Consider the following 20,833-nt stretch of genomic DNA (forward strand, 5'->3'; position numbering starts at 1 on the left):
TGCAGGCCTAGTCACAGTGTGAGCAGTGTGCAAGGGGGCGTGTTTAATCTATGGTAAAGAATATGTACTATCAAAATCTGTACATGAAAACGATTAGTGCTTATCTTAAGAATTTTACCTATTTATTGGACTTAAAAGTCGGATGGAACCTCTACTTAAAGAAAACTCGGAATTCATTCAAAAACATTTACTGAGCACTGCCACACATCTGGTGCTGTGTTTATTCCACTGTAATAAATTACACCAGGTTATTTATAAGTTGTCCTTCCAAATTAGGTTTTTCTCTAATCCCGGTAGGTCAGTCCTTAAGTTAACCTCAAGTGTCAAGGGTTTGTACTGTATGTTTGCTGTTTATATTCGTCTGTTGAATGCACAAAGGCAAGGATAACACTTACCTTTTCACTGATCAAAATAAAAAAGATCTTGATTGCTCTTTTGCCTGTAATATTCATCAAGCCAGTATTATTACACTCATTCAAAATGTTTTGCTCTTTGGTTTTGCTTTCAGCAGTATCAGTGCAGGTCTTCCTAAAACAGAGGCAACCTGGCAGTTTGTAATAAGTGATTTGGAAAAAATTGACAATATTATTCAAGTGAGTACTCATTTTTCTATAAACTATCTGGTATGATTGCTCTGGAGTATGCCTCTCCCTATGTTCTGCTATCAGTCTTAATGAAATCTCACTTGAAACAATATTTTTGTAGAAATTCATAAGCCTTAAATGAAATCTTTTACTTACAATTTTCAGATCTTAATTATCTTTAAAACTCAATTTATAAGTGGCCTGGTATGAAGAGCTCTCTGTCACCACAGTCCAGAGACTCCCGTCTCTAGCAAAGAAACTGGGCAGCTTGGCCGCTTTTGTAGGGAGCATGGCCTGACCCAGGGAGGAGCTCTCTGTCCTGTGGCTAAGGAACACCCTCCCTCACCTGAAGACACCAGCCGGCCTGGCAGAACCTGCAAGGGGAAAGAGAGCAGGAGCCCAGGGAATTGCCTTTCACCGCAGGGGGTGACACAGCAGGGACCAGTGGGAGTCCCAGGGGCGCCAGGTGAACCAAGCATTTCAAATTAGCACCACAAAGATTCTGAAAGCTACACTGTCATTAGAACTGCAGCTTACAAACAGAAGTCTGAACCTAAACCTAAATAGGGTGGATGCGTGCTGGTATAGAGTATTTAAATGGAACCCGGGTCTCGTAACAAAGCTAAAATACCAGAACACAGCTGAAACTCACTCATTATGCCAAGAAGCAAGAACATCACAACTTGACTGAGAAACAACTCTGAAACAGACTTTGAAACAGAGATGGATTGGATGTTGGAATTATTTGACAAGGATTTTAAAGCAGCCATCATACAAATGTGCCAACAAGCAATTACAGATGCCCTTGAAACAACTGGATAAAACAAAGTCTCAGCAAAGAAATACAATATGTAAAAGGAACCAAGTGGAAATGACAGAACTGAAAAATACAATAACTGAAATACAAAGCAAACTGGAGAGATTCACGAACAGAATGAATATGACAGAGGAAAGACAGTGAACTTGAAGATAGAATAATAGAAAACACACTGAAAAAAAAGCCTCAGGGATCTTTGGTATAATAAAAGATCCAGCATTCTTTTTTTTATTTTATTTTTAAAAAATTTATTAGAGAGAGAGAGGGAGGGCAAGCGGTGGGAGGAGCAGAAGTAGAGGGACAAGTAGACTCTGTGTTGAGACTGGAGCCCGTCGCGGGGCTTGATCTCATGACCTTGAGATCATGACCTGAGCTGAAATCAAGAGCCTGACGTTTGACTGACTGAGCCTCCCAGGCACCCAAGATCCAGCATTTTTAGCATTAGTGTCCCAGAAGGAGAGGGGAAAGAGAATACAAGTAAAAGACAGAGATTGGCCAAATTGATTAACAAAACACAAACCAGTATTTTGCTGTCTACAAGGAATTCACCTCAAACATAATGATATAAGTAGGTCGAAATTGAAAAGAGAAAAAAGAATATACCATATTGTAATGGGTTGTTGAATGGTGCCCCCCCCAAAAAAAATTCATGTCTCCTCAGAACCTCCAAATGTGACCTTCTTTGGAAATAGGGTCTTTGCAAATACAATTAGTTAAGGTGAGGTCCTACTGGGGTGGGTTGGACCCTAACTCCACGACTAGCTGTCCTTCTAAGAAGAGGACAGACCACAGAGAGAGTGACAGGGAAGAAGGCCATGTGAAATTGGAGGCAGCTACAAGGCAAAGGAAACTAAAATAATGCAGCTAGAAGCCACAGAAGACCCAGGATCGCCCGAGTCACTAGAGACTTGGGAGAGGTAAAGAAGGATTGTCTTAGAGCCCTCAGAGGGATCATGGCCCTACTGACATCTTGATTTTGGACCTCTAGGTTCCAGAGTTGTAAGAGAATAAGTTGTTGTTGTTTTAAGCCCTCATTTCGATATTTTGTTACTGTAGCTCTAGGAAGCTGATACACATACAGACAATAATTTCAAAAATCAGAAGTAGCTCTCTTAGTATCAGATAAAGTAGACTTTACAACAAGTAAAATTACTAGAATCAAGAGATCCATTACAAAATGGTGAGAGATTAATCCACCAGGAAAACGTGATCTTAAATGTGTACACGCCAAACAGCAGAGCCTCAAAATACAAGATGCAAAAACTAATCGAACTGAAAGGAGAAAGAGGCAAATTCACAATTATAGTTGAGGACTTCACCACCTCCTAAGGAACAAACTGAACGACAAGAGAGAAAATCAGAAAGGATATAGAAGAACTGGACAACACAGTCAGCCAACAATATCTAATTTATATAGATGAAACATTTCACTCACCGACAAGGAATTAATATTTTTTTCAGGCACCATTCACCAAGACTAACCATATCATGGGCCATAAAACAAACTTTAACAAATTTATCAAAATTGAAATCATGCAGAGTGTTCTTTGAACACAGTGGAATCATGTAGAAGTCAATTATATAAATACAGCAGGAAAATCTCCAAACACTTGGAAACTAAATAATATACTTCTAAATTTTCCATGGGTCAAAGGTTAAATCTCAAAGGATATAAAAAAAGTACATAGACCTGACTGAAAATGAAAGTACAACACATCAACATCTGTGGGATTCAGGCAAAGCATTACTGAGAGGGAGATTTATAAAACTAAGTGATTATATTAGGAAAGAGGAAGATCGCAGATCAACAATCTAAGTTCCCACCTCAAAAATCTGGAAAGAGAAGAGCAAAATAAACCTAACACAAGCAGAAGGAAGGAGAAAGTAAAGATAAGAGCAGAAATTAATGAAATTGAAATCAGAAAAATAATAGAGAAACTTAATGAAACCTAACACTCATTATTTGGGGGAAAAAATCAATAAAATTGATAAACCTCCAGAAAAACTGATAAAGATTAAGAAAGAGATGACATAAACCATTAATATCAGAGCTGAAATGAGAGACTATTGCTACAGAATCTGCAGACATTAAAAGGATAATAAAGAAAAACTGTAAACAACTTTATTCTCTAAATTTGACAACTTGGAGGAAATGGACCAATTTCTCAAAAACCACAAACTACCAAAATGTGACAAAGATGAAATAAACAATCCCAAACTTCTATAACCATTAAAGACACTGAATTCACCATAAATAATCTCCCCAAAAAGAATCCCCAGGCCCACCTGGTTTCACTGGAGCATTCTACCAAACACTTAAAGAAAAATTAACACAGATTTTACAATCTCTTCCAAAAATAGAAGAAGGAAAACTTTCTAACTCACCTAGGCAAGTATTACCCTGATGCTAAAACCAGGCAAAGATGATATCAAAAGAGAAAGCAACAGATACCTCTAATAAACTTAGATGCAGAAATTTTCAATAAAATATTAGCAAATAAAATGCACCAGTGTATTAAAAGAATTATATATCATAACCAATGGGATTTATTCCAGGTATGCAAGACCTGCTTACTATTGGGAAATCGGTCTCTGTAACCCACCTATTAACAGGCTAAAGTAGATTATCATGTGACCGGATCAGTTGATGGAGAGACAGCATTTTAAGAATATACCTATTCCTAGTAAAATTTCTCCACAAACAAGGAAAGAGAGGTAACTTTCTCAACTTGATACAGAGCATGTACAAAAAACGTAGAGCTAACATCATACTTAATGAGGAAAGACTGAATGTTTTTCCCCTAAGATTAGAAACAAGACAAATATGTCATCTCTCACCACTCTTATTCAACACAGTATTGGAATTTTAGCTAAATTGGCAAGGCAAGAAAAAGAATAAAAGTATGCAGATTAGAAAGGAAGAAATTATGAATCACCGCAAGTCTTTTTCTGGGAGAAAGTGCCAATAAATGGCTGTACATTATTTAGAGAATGCAAATTAAAACCACAATGACATCACCATGCACTTATAAGAATATTTAAATTAAAAAATAGTAATAATGCTGAATGCTGGCAAGGATGCAGAGAAACTGGATCACACATATTTTTGATGAGAATATAAGATTTTACAGCTACTCTAAAATAGTTTGGCTGTTTTTTATAAAATAAAACATGCATTCGCCATATGATCCAACAGTTGCACTCCTGAACATTTATATCAGAGAAATGAAAACTCATGTCCATACAAAAACAGGCACATGAATGTTCATAGACCTTTATTTGCAATAGCTAAGAACTGAAAACAACCCAAATTCCCTTCAGTGGATGAATAAACTGTGGTACATTATATCATGGAACAGTACTGAGCAAATATAAAGAAAGAATTACTGATAACTCACAACAGGTTGGATGGACCTCCAGAGTATTCTTATGTTGGGTGAAAAAAAAAATAGTCTGAATAGGCTAACCGTGGTACATCCATACAATAGAATATTATTCAGCAATAAAAAGAAATGGAGCTTCTAGACATGAAAAGACATGGAGAAACCTTAAAAGCATATCCACTAAGTGAAAGAAGCCAATCTAAAAAGGCTATGTACTGTGGTACCAACTATATGACATTCTGGAAAAGGTAAAACTATGGATACAGCAAAAACATCAGTGGGAAATTTCCAGGGGTCAGGGGAAAGGGAGAGCTGAATAGATGGAGCACAGGTAGTCTTTATGGTAAAGAAACTATTTTGTATGATACTAAAATGGTGGGTACATGTCATTATATATTTTTTAAAACTCAGAATGTACAACACCAAGACTGAATCCCAATGCAGTCTATGGACTTTGTTACAAATATATCAATACTGACTCATCAATTGTAATAGATGTACCAGGCTAATGCAAGATAATAATAATAGGAGAAACTGGGGCAGGGCGGGGAGGGGATATATGGGAACTTTCTGTACTTTCTGCTCATGTTCTATAAACATACAACTGCTCAAAAAATAGTGTATTCAGAAGGCCAATCTCAAACAATCATATACTATATAAGTCCACTTGTATAACATTCTTGAAATGTTATACATTTCAAGGAGAGAAGTGGAGAGAAGTGGAGAGAAGTGGTTGCCAGGGATTAGAAAGGTGGGGGGTGAAATGTGTGTTAAGAAAGGTGGTTTGGGCTATAAAACAGTAGGAGGAGGATTTTAATGATGTAACTATGTAACCGTGGAGATGGTTACATGAATTCACACATCTGGTAAAATTGAGTAGAACTGCACCCATCCATTATTGCACATCGAACTGGTGAAATCTGAACAAGGTGAGTGGATTGTATCAATGTCAGTTTCCTGGTTGTCCTATTGTACTGTGGTTATGCACAATATTACCGCTGGGGGAATGGCCAAGGGGGCACAGGATCTCTATTTGTTCTTACAATTGCGTATAAATCTGAAATTATCTCAAAATAAAAAAATTTAAAAAGCTTAATTTAATGCTTTCAGTAGGTTGTTCTCACTATATCTAAAGGAGGGCATAGTTTTTCATATTATCTAATTTTGTTTCCTTTCAGTCTATACATATTGATACCACTTTATATACTGAAAGCGATGCTCATGTGAGTATAGTTTATTTTTTTGAAAATTGCTATATTTTCCAGTTTCAAAAGTTGAAGAAGTATATCTTCATAAATTTACTGAAGGATGTGTTGTTTTTAAATCTAACTTTCCGTGTGTTCTGACAACATATGATCAATGAATTTTATAGGTAACTGTTGAGGTTGTGGGACTTGGGGGCAGAGAACTACAAAGATGCTATTTTCATAATGGTACCAAATCAAAATCTGAAACAGCCTTTTCCATCAATGTCAAACAAAATATATTATATATTTTGTGATGCAATTAGATCATGATGCAATTAAATGCAAAAATCAGGTTAACTGATTCAATTTAAAACTATCCACCATATCTGTTGTTTCCAGTGCTGTAGTGTATTACCACCCTTAATCAAATTTTCTACAAGTCGCTTAAATGCATTCATGTTCTACATTTTGCGTGAATCTCTACAATTGTCAGAAGAGGATTCTGTCTGGTTACCCTCTATGTGAGAAAAGAAATAAACAGAACTCATAAAACTTATCAGAATTCAAAAATGATCTTGAACTTGTCTCATTAATACCCTGACATTGCCGAAGGTGTGTAGGATTTTAGCCATGTTGCTGGTCCTTCTCTCTGGATTGGCTACTAAAAACCAAGAAACAAATCCCTGACTTCTTCACGTTGTGGAAAACAAACTCTATGTTGTGTGCATGGAGAACCGTGAGTCCGCTCTCAGTTAGGACCTCTCTGAAATAGAAAATTTTGCTCCTGTGAAGACTTCCTTAGCTTTGGGAGGAAGTCTTCATCATGAACTAGAAAAAAAAAACAGATGTTCATCAGCCACTTGGCTAGTGCTGCTACACATAGAAATTGTCTGCCTCTTCGGCTTCAGCATGCCTTCCATTTTTCCAAAGTAGAGTGCAGTCAATTAACCCCCCAAACTCAGCATCCTGAGATTGCTTTTTTTTTTTTTTTTTTTTTTTTTGCAAGAAGATAACCTTGTAACTCACGGGTTACAGAAAGAAGCTGAGGTTGAAATTTAGATTTAAACTCTGGTTCAGCCCCTACCTAGCTGTGTTACCTTGCAAGTCACCAAGCATGTCTGACCCTGTTTTGCTTATTTATTATTTTCTCTATCTATCATCTATCTATCTATCTGTCTATCTATCTATCTATCTATCTATCTATCTATCTATCTATCTATCTATCTATCTATGTGGGGACAGTATTTACCCTTCAATCCTGAGCAGCTGCTGTGGGACATGGGCATATGGCCAGTGCCAGACACATAGGTGGGTTCCTTCCTTCCTTCGTCCATTCAGTAAGCATTTGTGGAGTGCCGGCTGGGTCCCAGGCACTGTGCAAGGCAATGAGAACAGAAAGTCAAGTCGTGGTCAAACCTCCAGATATTCATCAATGCTTCTTTTAAGTTTAGGCTTTTGTTCAATGAACCGTTGTGGGAAACATACTTCTGCGGCATCTGAAAGATCCCTTTCTGGTTTGGCCAGCCCGTGAGTGGGCAATACTCCTACATTGATTTTTCTTTTTTTTTTTAAGATTTTACTGAATTATTTGACAGAGAGAGACACAGCGAGAGAGGGAACACAAGCAGGGAGAGTGGGAGAGGGAGAAGCAGGCTTCCCGCTGAGCAGGGAGCCCGATGTGGGACTCGATCCCAGGACCCTGGGATCATGACCTGAGCCGAAGGCAGACGCTTAACGACCGAGCCACCCAGGCACCCCGATTTTTCTAATACATTTCTTGGAATCACTTTTGCCTCTGGAACTTTGGAACTTGGCAGAAATAGCACCATCAGCAGCTATCACTGTTTAAAATGTTAACAACACAATCTGATTCTAAAAATTCTTTCAGTGCACACTATCCATACTAATGTTTTGAGAGAGTCTCAGGCTGGTATTAGCACCCTTTTACAAAGAGGAAATGTTCTCAGTGAGAAAAAGTGGCCTATTATTTCCATGTTTTCTAGATTTATGTTCACTCTTCTGTGTAATATTACCATCCTCTTAGATTGTTTCGTTGTCAGTTTGTTTGGGTTTGATTTCAAAGCCAAAAAAGAAAGAAAAAAAAAAAGCTGTCTCCTATGTAAAACTTCTTGGGGGTATTGTGTTTCTTTATAAAATATTTGGATTGACTTTTTAAAAAATCATAATTACATCTATGTAAACATGCATAATGGAAAGGTCATTTTTTTTTTTTTCCAAAATGATTCTCTGTAACTCTTATTTTTAGCCCAGTTGCAAAGTAACAGCGATGAAGTGCTTTCTCCTGGAGTTACGTGTTATTTTGCTTGAGTCCAAACATCATCTCCTTAATGAAACAGTGGAGAACCTTATCATCCTAGCAAATGATGGTTTATCTTCTAATGGGGTGAGTTTTCTAATAGTCAGACGGAGCTTTGTCTGATGCTCTCGGCTTGGGTGGGAGAAGGCATTAGCTGGATATAAGGAACAAGCAGCTCTCGGGAGAGGGAGTTCATGTCTGCGGAGTGGCCGCACCACTAGGGTGCGCATAATCCTAAACTGGTTTATCAATTTATTCATTCAACAAACACGCCCTGCATGACGCCAGGCGGTGCACTTTGGTGCGAGAGTGATGGTGGTGAAACAGGGAGGTCATTGCCCTCAAGGTGTTCATCCCCAGGTGCAGTGCAGAGCCATGAATCTAATGACATAGTTAAGTGTTTAGCGTCAGGAATAGCAATTCGCATTTATTCGGTTATTACTCTATGCCAGACAACACCGTTCTTCAGCGGTGATGTGGCAATTCCTTGCGTCCTCACAATAAATCTGTGAGATAGGTATCGTGTGTCTGTTTTAAGGCTGAAGAAATTGGAGCACTAAGGGCTTGAAAACACTTCCTCCAATTTGCACAGCTGGTAAAATGGGGAGCCAGGATTCATACCCAAGCAGTTTCACTTCGGGGGATGTCTCCTTCTTATCCCCTGGCAGGACAAATGCCTCAGAAAGTTAATAATAAACATATTAATAATTCAAGTAGAATTTGGGCCACGCCAGGCACCACGAGCAGCATGGTTGCGGGGGGAGCAAATGTGAGGAGCGCCCACAGCGGGCGTGGGGATGAGCTGCTCAGAGGCCCTCAAGTAAAGAGCGTGATAGCTTTCCCAACACAACACCAGGGGCTAAAGTAGAGTGGAAAGAAAGAAGTTTTATGAACAAAGAAGGCATAAGAATAATTCATTAATTTAACAAACACTTTGTGAGCCTCGTTGTAGGCCCTCGGGAAAACAGACGTGAAAAAATACACTTGGTCTCTGCTCTTAAGGGACTTAAATAAACCATAAAATAAAGCATAAATAAAGCAATCATAAGGAAATGAATAATAATAACTCAGTTATTTATTAATTCCAGTGGCCTAAAAGAAGATAGGTAAGAGGGCTAGGATTCCACTTTAGACATTTACCTACTAAGCTGACATTTGGCCAGGACAAGAGGGAATGAGCCTTGTCTCCGGGGAAGGATGTTGAGGCAGAGGTGACCGAAAGTGCGGAGCCCCTGAGCTAGGATGGCTGGACGCCGTGGACTTGCCCAAAAAATGCCAGGTTGCTTTAGGTCTTTGCTGAAATGTCATCTTCTCAGTGATGGCAGCTCTTCACCTTGCAATCCCTTCCCACGCCCTGTCCTCTTGTCTGCATGCCCCACTAACTGGTGTTTTCCTGAATGGCTTTTGTCTGCTTTTCCCTACTCAAATGCCAGTTTCGAAGAGGCAGTTATTTGTGTGTGTGTGTGTGTGTGTGTGTTTTCTTCAGTGCTGTATCCCAACTCCCCAAACATTGCCTGGCATATTCTAGACAATGTATTTATGAAATGAACATACTGATGTTTAAAATACTCTTGTGATATGTTATTTCTATGTTATTGGTAGAAAGGCTGAGCTAGGCAACAGATAACTCCTAACAACATCCCTGGTGAACTCTTTTTTTTTTTAAATTTTTTTATTGTTATGTTAATCACCATACATTACATCATTAGTTTTAGATGAAGTGTTCCATGATTCATTGTTTGCGTATAACACCCAGTGCTCCATGCAGAACGTGCCCTCTTTAATACCCATCACCAGGCTAACCCATCCTCCCACCCCCCTCCCCTCTAGAACCTTCAGTTTGTTTTTCAGAGTCCATCGTCTCTCATGGTTCATCTCCCCCTCCGATTTCCCCCGCTTCATTCTTCCCCTCCCGCTATCTTCTTCTTCTTTTTTTTTTTCTTAACATATATTGCAATATTTGTTTCAGAGGTACAGGTCTGTGATTCAACAGTCTTACACAATTCACAGCACTCTCCATAGCACATACCCTCCCCAGTGTCTATCACCCAGCCACCCCATCCTTCCCACCCCCATCACTCCAGCAACCCTCAGTTTGTTTCCTGAGATTAAGAATTCCTCATATCAGTGAGGTCATATGATACATGTCTTTCTCTGATTGACTTATTTCGCTCAGCATAACACCCTCCAGTTCCATCCACACCGTTGCAAATGGTAAGATCTCATTCCTTTTGATGGCTGCATAATATTCCATTGTATATATATACCACATCTTTCCTGGTGAACTCTTGATGCCCATGGTCACAGTCACTGTGACTGTGATGTGGTGTGTTCAGCACATCTAATGGAAGGAGCGGGCAGGCTGCACAGAGAATTTCATTGATTATGTCAACTGAGATGCATCATGTAATATCTCTGCCTTGTTGGTTGACATGATTATTTTCAAGGAGGACAGTTCTATATGGAATATGACAGTGCCTGGCATAGAGGATGTGCTTGATAAATGTTGGTGAATCTGAATTTCAAATGCTTAATGGATGTAAAATCTAATTTTGATTTTTGCTGGTATGGCTTGCATGGTTCAGATGATCTCTTAAATAGTTTATTGGTGATGACTACATTTGGAAGATTCTAGTTATCCATGAAATGGTGTTTGAATTACAACTTGTGGTCTTCACCTAAATAGTTCAATTCAACTGGTAACGACTAGGTGACTCCCGTGTGCTAGGCCCTGTGCTAAATGCTGGGGAAACAAAGATGTGTGTGGCTTTGCACTCTTAGAAAAGCCTAGAGAATAATAGCATAAAAAGCGTGAAACTCCCTAATATCAATATAATATATGATGTGATAGGAGGGAGGTCTGAGAATGTGGAGATGGAACATTTAGAGGAACTCCTCGGTTCAGGAATGCCTTCCTGGTGGAGATAGCACCTGAGCGATCTTAACCTGAGTAGTGGTAGCTACAACGGCAATGAGGAACCTGCAGAGAGAAAAGTCAACACAGGAGGGTAGCTAATAGCATGATGTGTGCATGGGGGTAAAGGCATGAGCTCAGTGTACTTAGGCTATGTCCTTTGAGGTGGTGGGGACAGGTGAAAGAAACAGGTGAGGATCACTTCAAGGCCCCTGTGTGCCATGCAGGGAGGCATGGACCTGATGCTAGAGTAGACGACCAGAAGGGTAAATGACCACTCAAGGGCGGTAAGCAGGAAGTCCATGATCTGATAGACATGGCTTATTTTTCCAGTGTCTTTAACCTATTATAGGAAAAATAAGCCCAAATCAAATCTCCCAGTTCTCTTTTCCAGTGGTTCTTCCTACTATGATATTAATTTGCCAAAGTTTTCATGTCTTAAGACCTCACCGTATGGTTCAAATGATGTGATATTCCCAGGAAAGAGATACAGCAGACTTTCAATCTAATCCTTTCTTTTTATTTGGCAGAATGTAACTGAAACGGGATGCAAAGAATGTGAGGAACTGGAGGAGAAAAATATTAAAGAATTTTTTCGGAGTTTTGTACATATTGTACAAATGTTCATCAACTCTTCTTGATTGTAATTGATCCTCTTCAGCATTTCTGCTATTAACAAACATCTTCCCATGGCTTAAAGGCAATGAAACTCTCTGCGGTTCACATGGGCTGCCCAAACCAATTTTTCTAACAAAAGGATGATCCAGAATTTTGGATCGGATGAACTCTTGGAAATGAAGGCAGAAAAATGGCATTGAGTAACATGGTGTCTATGAACTGTCCTCATAATTATTTTGTTCACTTATTCTTAATTTATTATTGAAGTTGTACATATTTGTAGCATAATATAAAATATTGAATAAAATTGTGTACCTACTTTATCCTTTGAAATTGCACTGATACTTACCCCTTTAAGGAAATAGGGGACATTCCTTCAAGGGCAGGAGTCAAATTACACAGCTGGCGGGGCTGAGCACCACTGGGCAGGTCAACTCTGTGCTCCAACCAGTCAGGAACTGCTAACCACCAGCCTTCACTCACTTCTCCAGTGGGTGTCCCACAAGGAGGAAGAATTGACTCCCAATGAGAAAGGAGAAATAGGTGTGAAACAGGTGCTTTACTCTGTAGCATAGTTATTGATATCAAAAGCATCTGTTACCAAAGACAGTGCATGAACCTGGCATGTACTGCGCATCAGTGAATCTTAGGTGGGAGTGACAATAATAAACCTTCACTGATAGGTAGAATCGTGTATGGAGAACTTGTGATTGTAATGATGTTAATATTTCCATGCTTTCCCGAGTGCAGGTGTTCACTTTTTTTTTTGCTACTTTTGTATAATAAAAAAAAAAAAACTGCTGATTTGTTAGAGCCAACATTATCTGATAAAAAGTAATTGTTTATATATTTTTGCACTATACTGTCTGAAATTTCCAAGCTCTTTTTTAATAAAAGTCTGACTAAGGTGAAATATTTTTGTCTCCTCATAACTTCTTTCACCCAACTCACTTCTGGCATTCTTCACTCGAGGGGCTACAGGGTAGGAGTTGATGTCCTGCGAATTCGATTTCACTCCATTTCACAATACGAACCAGTTCTCTATCGAAACATTCTTTTATCCCCCGGTACCCAGCCCATGCTCATGTGTCTCATTGCTCTAGTCAATGTATGCTTAAACATTTCTTTCAAGATAGTTTTGGAGAAATCTGTATCCTATTTGACTTCCGAAGAGTCATGTGTCAGCTATCAGTTTGTTCCCTGACATCAGTCCAGACAAATAGTGTTTGACAGCCACACTTTAAAGTTTAAGGATTGAAATTGTGACAAGGTGTTTCGTTTGCTCATTTGTTTTAATTTCATCGAAATGGATTTCTAAAAATCTACCTTTCATTTTCTCCCCCCTAGCTTTTCTATGGATGGAGATTAGGAAAAACGCACCATTTTTAACTGTAAGTTGCCAATCCAATCCTTAGACAGAAGTTAGCCTCCTTCTAGTGTTTGTTGGGATGGGAGAGGGAAATCATAATGGCAGTCACATCACCAATAATCTTTTATGGTGACCAATGACCCATTCTGGCTATATAAGCACACAGTGGGTTTAAAGTTTGGCATTTTCCAGTGCTCAAAATTGGGATTCCTTCCACATTAGTTACTTAGTATGGGTCTTCAGTTAATCGTAAGGAACTCAAGGCATAGAGGTACAGCTCTCAAAACATTCTTAGCTAACTTAAGAAAAGAACTAATTATGTAAAACAACCTAAGTTTTATTGTTCAGGCCTGAATTCTTTTTTTTTTTTTTAAGATTTATTTTTTTATTCTTTTATTTGACAGAGAAAGATACAGCGAGAGCAGGAGCACAAGCAGGGGGAGTGGGAGAGGGAGAAGCAGGCTTCCTGCCGAGCAGGGAGCCCGATGCGGGGCTCAATCCCAGGACCCTGGGACCATGACCTGAGCCGAGGGCAGATGCTTAAGGACTGAGCCACCCAGGCACCCCCAGGCCTGAATTCTTAACAAGATCAGTTTTTCATTTCTGTTTCAAAGGTTTTCCTTCTCGAACTGTCCTCCTTAGTTAGCCAGCCCGATGTTATTTGTGTAGTTTAGAATACGTTGTTTTTATCTCACCTATTGCCCTAAATGCTGGAAGCATTTGCCTTATGTTACATATAATAAAGAAAGCACAAATCCATAGACTTAGAAGCTCAAATAGTAAAGGCAAGCCTGATAAAAATTAGGTTTACAGTCTGGAGTCATTTTGATGGATTATATTCTTACTCTTTAAAATTTCAAATGAAGAAAAAGATATATGAGAGAATATCCTTTCTACACTCTCCCTGGCAATAAGCAAAAGAAGGGTTAGAAGGCAGAGGACATGGAAATGCAAACTGAACCAATACATAATTTGTGAGCCCAGAGATTATTAAAACCCCATCAAAAGCCTAGTTTTCCATACTCTCATTTTTTACCTTAGAACAGAGAATTGATGGAATTCTTTTCTTTTGCTGCTTTTACTCCTGTTGTGAGAGGGGCTTATTATGTGTTTCTCTATGTGTTACTCTTTCTGTCCATCAAATTTAAAGGCTCATAAAGTCAAACCAACATACATAACATGAAAACCAAGCACGTGATCGATCCCTTCCCCTCCACCCAGAAATACTAGAGAAAGCATTTTTGTTCCTTCATCTGTGTTATCTCAGGCTTAGTGTAAGTTCTCTGCATTCACATGTGAGTCACAGTTAACATATGCATGTCATGTATAAATATTCTGCCCAGAGGAAATCCCATTTCCACAGAGATTTAGTTCAGTGCTTCTGAATGTGTCTGATGATTGAATTTTATTTTCACTAAGGAATTTATTATGCAAGGCAAACTTTAGCTTCATTGAAAAGTCCCCTAATTATATAATCTATCTGATGCAACAGAGAAGAAAAATTAATGAATCGTTAATAAAGAGTCATGATTTTGTCCTTGGTAAAAAACAAACGGAGACCAGCCTTGAAAATTCCCTGAGCAGACAAAATCAGTTTAGTCATACAAACAAACACTAATTTAGCTTATTTTGCAAGACTAACCTGACTGGGTCATTTCTTGTTTATGCATCTGAAAACCATAAGCAAAACCTAAACTGTTTCCCAAGATGGATATGAGGTAACCATTGACCAATTCCTTTTCATTTAAGAAAATTCTAATGTAACCAATCACTGTGAAGAATAAATCGTCACTGCTCTCTCACCTTTAAAGCTGCTACTCCGTAACAATATACCCCTGAGCTGCCTTCCATCTTTTGATTTGGATGCTTCTGGTTTGCAGACTGCCTTTTTGGTGTGTGCACAATAAACTTTCACTAATTACTACTTCAGTGATTGACTGGTTTTATTTTTCTGTATTTCTAAATTTATTTTACCTCTTTATTTTTTTTAAAAAGATTTTATTTATTTGACAGAGAAAGACACAGCGAGAGAGGGAACACAAGCAGGGGGAGTGGGAGAGGGAGAAGCAGATTCCCCACTGAGCAAGGAGCCCAATGCAGGGCTCGATCCCTGGACCCCGGGGATCATGACCTGAGCCGAAGGCAGACGCTTAATGACGGAGCCACCCAGGCGCCCCTATTTTACCTCTTTAATCCTGGATTTCAAAATCAGTTAACCACTAGAGGAACTGAAGTGGAAATTGTTACACAGATGTCAAATTGGAAATTGTACATTGAGTTTTTACGAGCTGTGTCAACACTTTCGGAATATTTTCAGAAGATGCAGTGTCACCCTAAAAGTGATATGTCTTCATCATCCTCACTCTCGTTAAGGAAGTCACTCCTTCAGCCATATCGTAACCTGGTTTATTGAAAGCCAACTGGGTGCGAACATGATGGCGGCCACTGCAGTTACAAGTGTGAGGAAGGCATCCTTAGGTTCGGCCCTCATGGGGTTGACATTCCAGGAGGAGAATCCTGTTATCCCATTAACCACTCGTGTGCTTATTTGGTTACCAGTTCTATGAAGGGCACCAGGTGAGCATATGAAGGAAGCAGCCGATCCTTCCAAGCTGTCAGAGCTTCTTTCAAACAGTGGTGTCTGAGCTCTTCTATAAATTATAAAGACTGATTGCGGGGGGCGGGGGGATCCATCTGAGAAACATCCTACCAAAATCTTCAGTAAGGAAGGATTAGAGCACGTTCAAAGAGAGGAAGAAAGGCCAGAGTGGCTAGGGTCAGAAAAAGCAATGGAAGAAGCTGGTAAGATAAGTATCAGCTGGTCTTATAGGCCAGGTAAGGATATTGGTGGTAAAAATTTTGCTTTATATTCCAAAAGAAAGAGGCTCTTACTCTGACATGTGTGGAAAATACAGCAGGCTTTGTTTCTGCTGTTGAGAAAAGAGGCAAAGTCAAAATCCCCTTGCCTCTAAATCCTGGGATAATAAAAGTATTTCTAATAACAGCATCTTATATGGACCTCATTATTGGAGTCATTTTAATGAACTCCTTGCAACACTTAATGGAGACTAACTTTGGCAAGTAATTATTCATTCACTGTCAAATGCAACAAACCTGTTTGCAGTATATATGACTTGACGTCAGGATTAACATGTAAATCCAGTTTTGGGTTCTGAGGCCTGCCAGAATTGATCCGTGGTCCAAATCTTTCCACCAGGAAGTCTTTTTGAAAAAAGGATTTTTCAATCACTTCTTAATGAGAACTAGTTGATGTAAGGGAGACCAGTCATCTTCATCAAGAAAACTGGGGCAGAGAAAGGCCCCAGGATATAATGATGGTACTCTGCTGTCTGGTGGCAAGGCGTGGTTAAAACAGGGAATGGGAAGGTGCAAGATAGGTGCAGCTTGGTGGGTGGGTGGGTGGGCGGGTGGTGGGCAGGGAGGAAGTTTTGAAAGCACAAACACATATACTCAGGGGCTCACAGGGTTCAGCTGCACAATGGTCAAGAAAAGACAGATCTGAGATGTTTATGGAGAGGATAAGAAAAAAGAAACATTTCTGAATAAGCAGCTAAGAGCCTACAGGTGAGACTTTAGAATGTTAGGCCAGTGATGGCTCCCCATGACAAGTACCATCTTTTCAAGGCTTTTAAAGATCATGGGTCGTCAATGAAGTTCACTTTCCTGAGTTATTTAATAAAATCAAAGCCCCCAGTGTGTCTATGAGTTCTGCTCTCTAAGGACACACCAGGCTGATGGAAATAATATTAATTCTCCTACACTTTTATGGTTCTTTAAAGTTCACAATGCACTTTTATCTATATGATTTTATTTGATAAGAGCTTCTGTCCCTCGTGGGTCTAGACGAGAAGAGATGCAGACCTATGAAACATTTTGCTTGTGTTGCTGATGTGTAAAAAACAAAGACAGAGAGAAATCACCTGAAATGTTTGTCCATGTTCAACTATGTATTTTTAAATGCCCTATTGCCTGTTATATTTCTTTTCAAATAAGCATGAGCACAATACTTGGGGTGAAAAATTATTTGTTGTTAAAGAAACCAAACAGAGCTTAAGCATGTATTTTTATTCCATATTTTGATATTTTTTCTTCACACAATTCTATTCTGGTGTTTTGTTTGCTTTGCCCAGATGGCAAATGCACCATTAAGTTTATTCAGCCTGAATTAATTATCTTTTTATAGTAGAAGAAAATCCTCTCCTTGTGACAAGTAAGATGTTGGTGCTGTATTTATGAATAAATAAGGGCAGCTGTTATACACAGCATTATTAATAGCATCACTTTAAACATCTCATGTGACAAGAAATCCACTCTCTTCAATATAACAAAAGCTCTTGGTGTCCCAGAGTTTATGAAAACCATAGACCTGTTATCCACATCGCAGCGTCAGAAAAACATCACACTTTCTGTAGCAGAAGGATTTAATGCAAATTGCAGACATAAGACAGTACTCCTGTGAATGGTTATTGTCTTTGCTCGTCATTTGGCTCTGTCTTGAGTGCTTCACAGGTGAAGCATCTGGAGAGCAGCAAAGCACCTCTCCTCCCAAACAGAAAGTTAACAGGCAACCACAAAGTTTGCCTAAATGGCCACAATGATGCTATTCCCTGCTTTTCAGTTGAATGTCTTTTTGATGACTGATACGGCCAATGCAGAAGGGATTATTTTTTTTCCTTTGGTAAGATAGGGTAGGTGTGCAAAGCAGAGAAACCTTTTCCCCTTACAGAGAGCTCTTCTGAACTCTGAGCCAGAAAAGATAAGAAGTATAACCCCTTGTCAACATGATGAGATCCTAACCCTTCAAGGCATCGGACTGGGCTTAGACTTCCCCTCTTTGAAGGAACCTGGTTTCCCATGAAGCCATGCTATTTCTCAGCCAAGCTGACTTGTCCCTAAAGATTTATTTTATTCTTAGTCATCTTTATCTTATTTCAAACACCAAATGTAAAATGCGCTCAGAGGAATAAATATTTGCAAGCACTGGCATACCTAGGGCTGACCCCACTAGGTGTGGGCTTTAAGTGGGTGCACGTCTGCGGATAATTGTCTGCAGAGAATAATAAAACTGACTGAAAGTCTGTCTGCTTTTATGATCACTATGTGTCAGTGACTCTAAATGATGCCAGGGGAAAAATATTTTTGGAAGTCCGAGTTTTAAACATTGCTCAGGTTATATTGTTTGTAATAATATACATGTGACCTGCAAGTTGGCACCTATTTATTACTTATGTTTCATAAACATTATATTTTCTTAAGATTTTATTTATTTGTCAGAGAGAGAGAGAGTGCACACGCACAAGCTGGAGGGCAGAGGCAGAGGGAGAGGCAGACTCCCCACTGAGTAGGGATCATGACTGGAGCCGAAGGCAGGCGCTTAACTGACTGAGTCACCCAGGTGCCCAATAAACATTATATTCTACGTGGAAGTTCACTTGGAGACCTCGGTTACATGGCTGGCCATCAACTCTACTGGATTCAGTTGACAGTCCCTTCTAAAGTGTTCAGCCTTGTTCACACTGGTTTCAAGGACCGTTGGTATTTTCACTGCTCTGGTCTTGCACATTCTTTAAGCAGATTGAAATTAAACAAGGATAACGCAGTGAAGAGTAAGAAACTGAACATTACCTCAATTTTGATTTGTGTTTAGCATTTAAAACTGAGAAGGAGGGGCGCCTGGGTGGCCTAGTTCGTTAAGCATCTGCCTTTGGCTCAGGTCATGATCCCGGGGTCCTGGGATCGAGCCCCGCATTGGGCTCCTTGCTCAGCGGGGAGCCTGCGTCTCCCTCTCCCTCTGCCGCTCCTCTTGCTTGTTCCCTCTCTCTCTCTGTCAAATAAACAAATAAATAAAATCTTTATAAAAAAAGAAATAGTTTCCCGAATGTGACTAATTACCTTTAACTCTGAAATTTGATCTTTTTAAAGTGTTGTTTGATTTAAAACTAAAATAAAAATGAAGAAAATGAAATGTTTCAGTGGCAGTATGATTTAGTAGTTGTCTAAATTGTGTCTTTTGTAGATGTCTCAGTTTCATTAAAATATACTTGTTTGTTACTGGGCAGTTATACAAAATGTTACTTTATCAGACTATCACTGCAGAATCAAAGTCTGAGCTGTTATGTAGATTTAAATCAATTAAATAGTTGTGGTTTTTTTCCTTCAGAAACTTAAAGGAACTTATAATTATTTGTAGTATTTTTGTGAAAGGAACAACCAATTCATAATTATTCTGAATTTTGTAAAGAAATGTATGTGAGGGAATTATACCAACATGAGATTATATTGACAGTGAATTCTCTTCTAGAAGCACTGACAGTGAAGAAGAGAGAAGAAATGTTAGCAAAATTCAAAACCAAGAGGTTTTGGCTTTGTTTTTTGTTTTTAAATGGAGACGAGAGAGACGCTAGTAAAAGGCCAAGTAGGACTAGACCAAGACACTAGTAAAGACTTGGACAAGACCAAGTTTTCATTAAAGAAGAAAGGGTGGATTATAATCTGTTTTTATATCACTATGTGTCCAGAACAAGTTCCAGAGGACGTGAAAGTTAATCTGACGAGGAGGGAACTGGACCCTTCAGGATAAAAATAAGCATTCTCTAAGGTTCAAGGAAGGGGAGAAAAGGATGAAGGACACAGGCAACACTTGATGACTTTATGGCTTTAGGAATATTTACAAAATGGTGAAAAAGAGTTGAGAACCTGGAGAGTCTAATCAGTATAAAAAATATATATTTGTTTTTGTCTTTTTTTTTTTGCCACAGACTTGCACTTAATAATAAAGGCTGGAATACCCAGCTTTTTAACTAACTTCAGTTATAAAATTATTGAAACTAAGTCTTAAAATCATGGCTGAAACTATATCCCAAAGTCCCCAAGAATGATGTAACACCCAAACATCATCTTTGAAAAACACTTTTTATCAATTGTGAAAGATCTTTGCATTGGGAGAGAAACTCCAAATAACTACTGATCAAGTCCACTGAGAAGAAATGAATAAATAAAGAAATGGAGACCAAATTTCTAGGAAAATCTCTTGTGTCCATGTTCAGCCAATTTCTGGGAATATGTATGTGGTTCAACTTATATAATCATACTGCTGATGATTGAAAGAGAGGACATTGGGGTGCCTGGGTGGCTCAGCCAGTTGAGTGTCTGACTCTTGATTTCAGCTCAGGTCACAATCTCAGGGTTGTGAGATTGAGTCTCGCATTGGGCTCTGCCTTGAGCACGTGGAGTCTGCTTAAGATTTTCTTTCTTCTTTTTCCTCTGCCCCTCCCCACTCATGCTCTCTCTCTCTCTCAAAAAGGAAGAAGAAAGAAAGAAAGAAAGAAAGAAAGAAAGAAAGAAAGAAAGAAAGAAAGAAAGAAAGAAAGAGAGAAAGGAAGAAAGAGAGAAAGGAAAGGAAAAGAAAGGAAAGGAAAGAAAGAAAGAAAGAAAGAAAGAAAGAAAGAAAGAAAGAAAGAAAGAAAAGAAGGAAGGAAGGAAAGAAGGAAGGAAGGAAGAAAAAAAGAAAGAAGAAAAAGAAAGAAAGAAAAAGAAAGAAAGAAAAAGAAAGAAAGAAAGAAAGAAAGAAAGAAAGAAAGAAAGAAAGAAAGAAAGAAAGAAAGAAAAGACTAAACCTTTTTT

General features: G+C 38.9%; 1 protein-coding gene across 9 annotated transcripts in view; it reads left to right on the forward strand.

Annotated features, from left to right (window-relative positions):
* Positions 1-12,735, forward strand: part of IL15 (interleukin 15) — a 77,978-nt gene extending 65,243 nt beyond the window's left edge. For 8 of the 9 annotated variants that reach the window (XM_064585092.1, XM_064585096.1, XM_064585093.1 and 5 more), the window contains 4 exons: positions 509-593; positions 5,963-6,007; positions 8,238-8,375; positions 11,733-12,735. In XM_064585092.1, coding sequence (XP_064441162.1) covers positions 509-593; positions 5,963-6,007; positions 8,238-8,375; positions 11,733-11,843 — 379 coding nt within the window. In that variant the 3' untranslated portion in view covers positions 11,844-12,735. The remainder of the gene's footprint in view (positions 1-508; positions 594-5,962; positions 6,008-8,237; positions 8,376-11,732) is intronic. The other variant, XM_064585098.1, reaches the window with a different exon arrangement.
* The last annotated feature ends 8,098 nt before the right edge of the window (positions 12,736-20,833 follow it).

Source organism: Mirounga angustirostris, unplaced genomic scaffold, assembly GCF_029215605.1.
Source record: "Mirounga angustirostris isolate CCGP_5_RB_7025 unplaced genomic scaffold, mMirAng1.0.hap1 SCAF_2, whole genome shotgun sequence".
NCBI classification, from domain to species: domain Eukaryota; kingdom Metazoa; phylum Chordata; class Mammalia; order Carnivora; family Phocidae; genus Mirounga; species Mirounga angustirostris.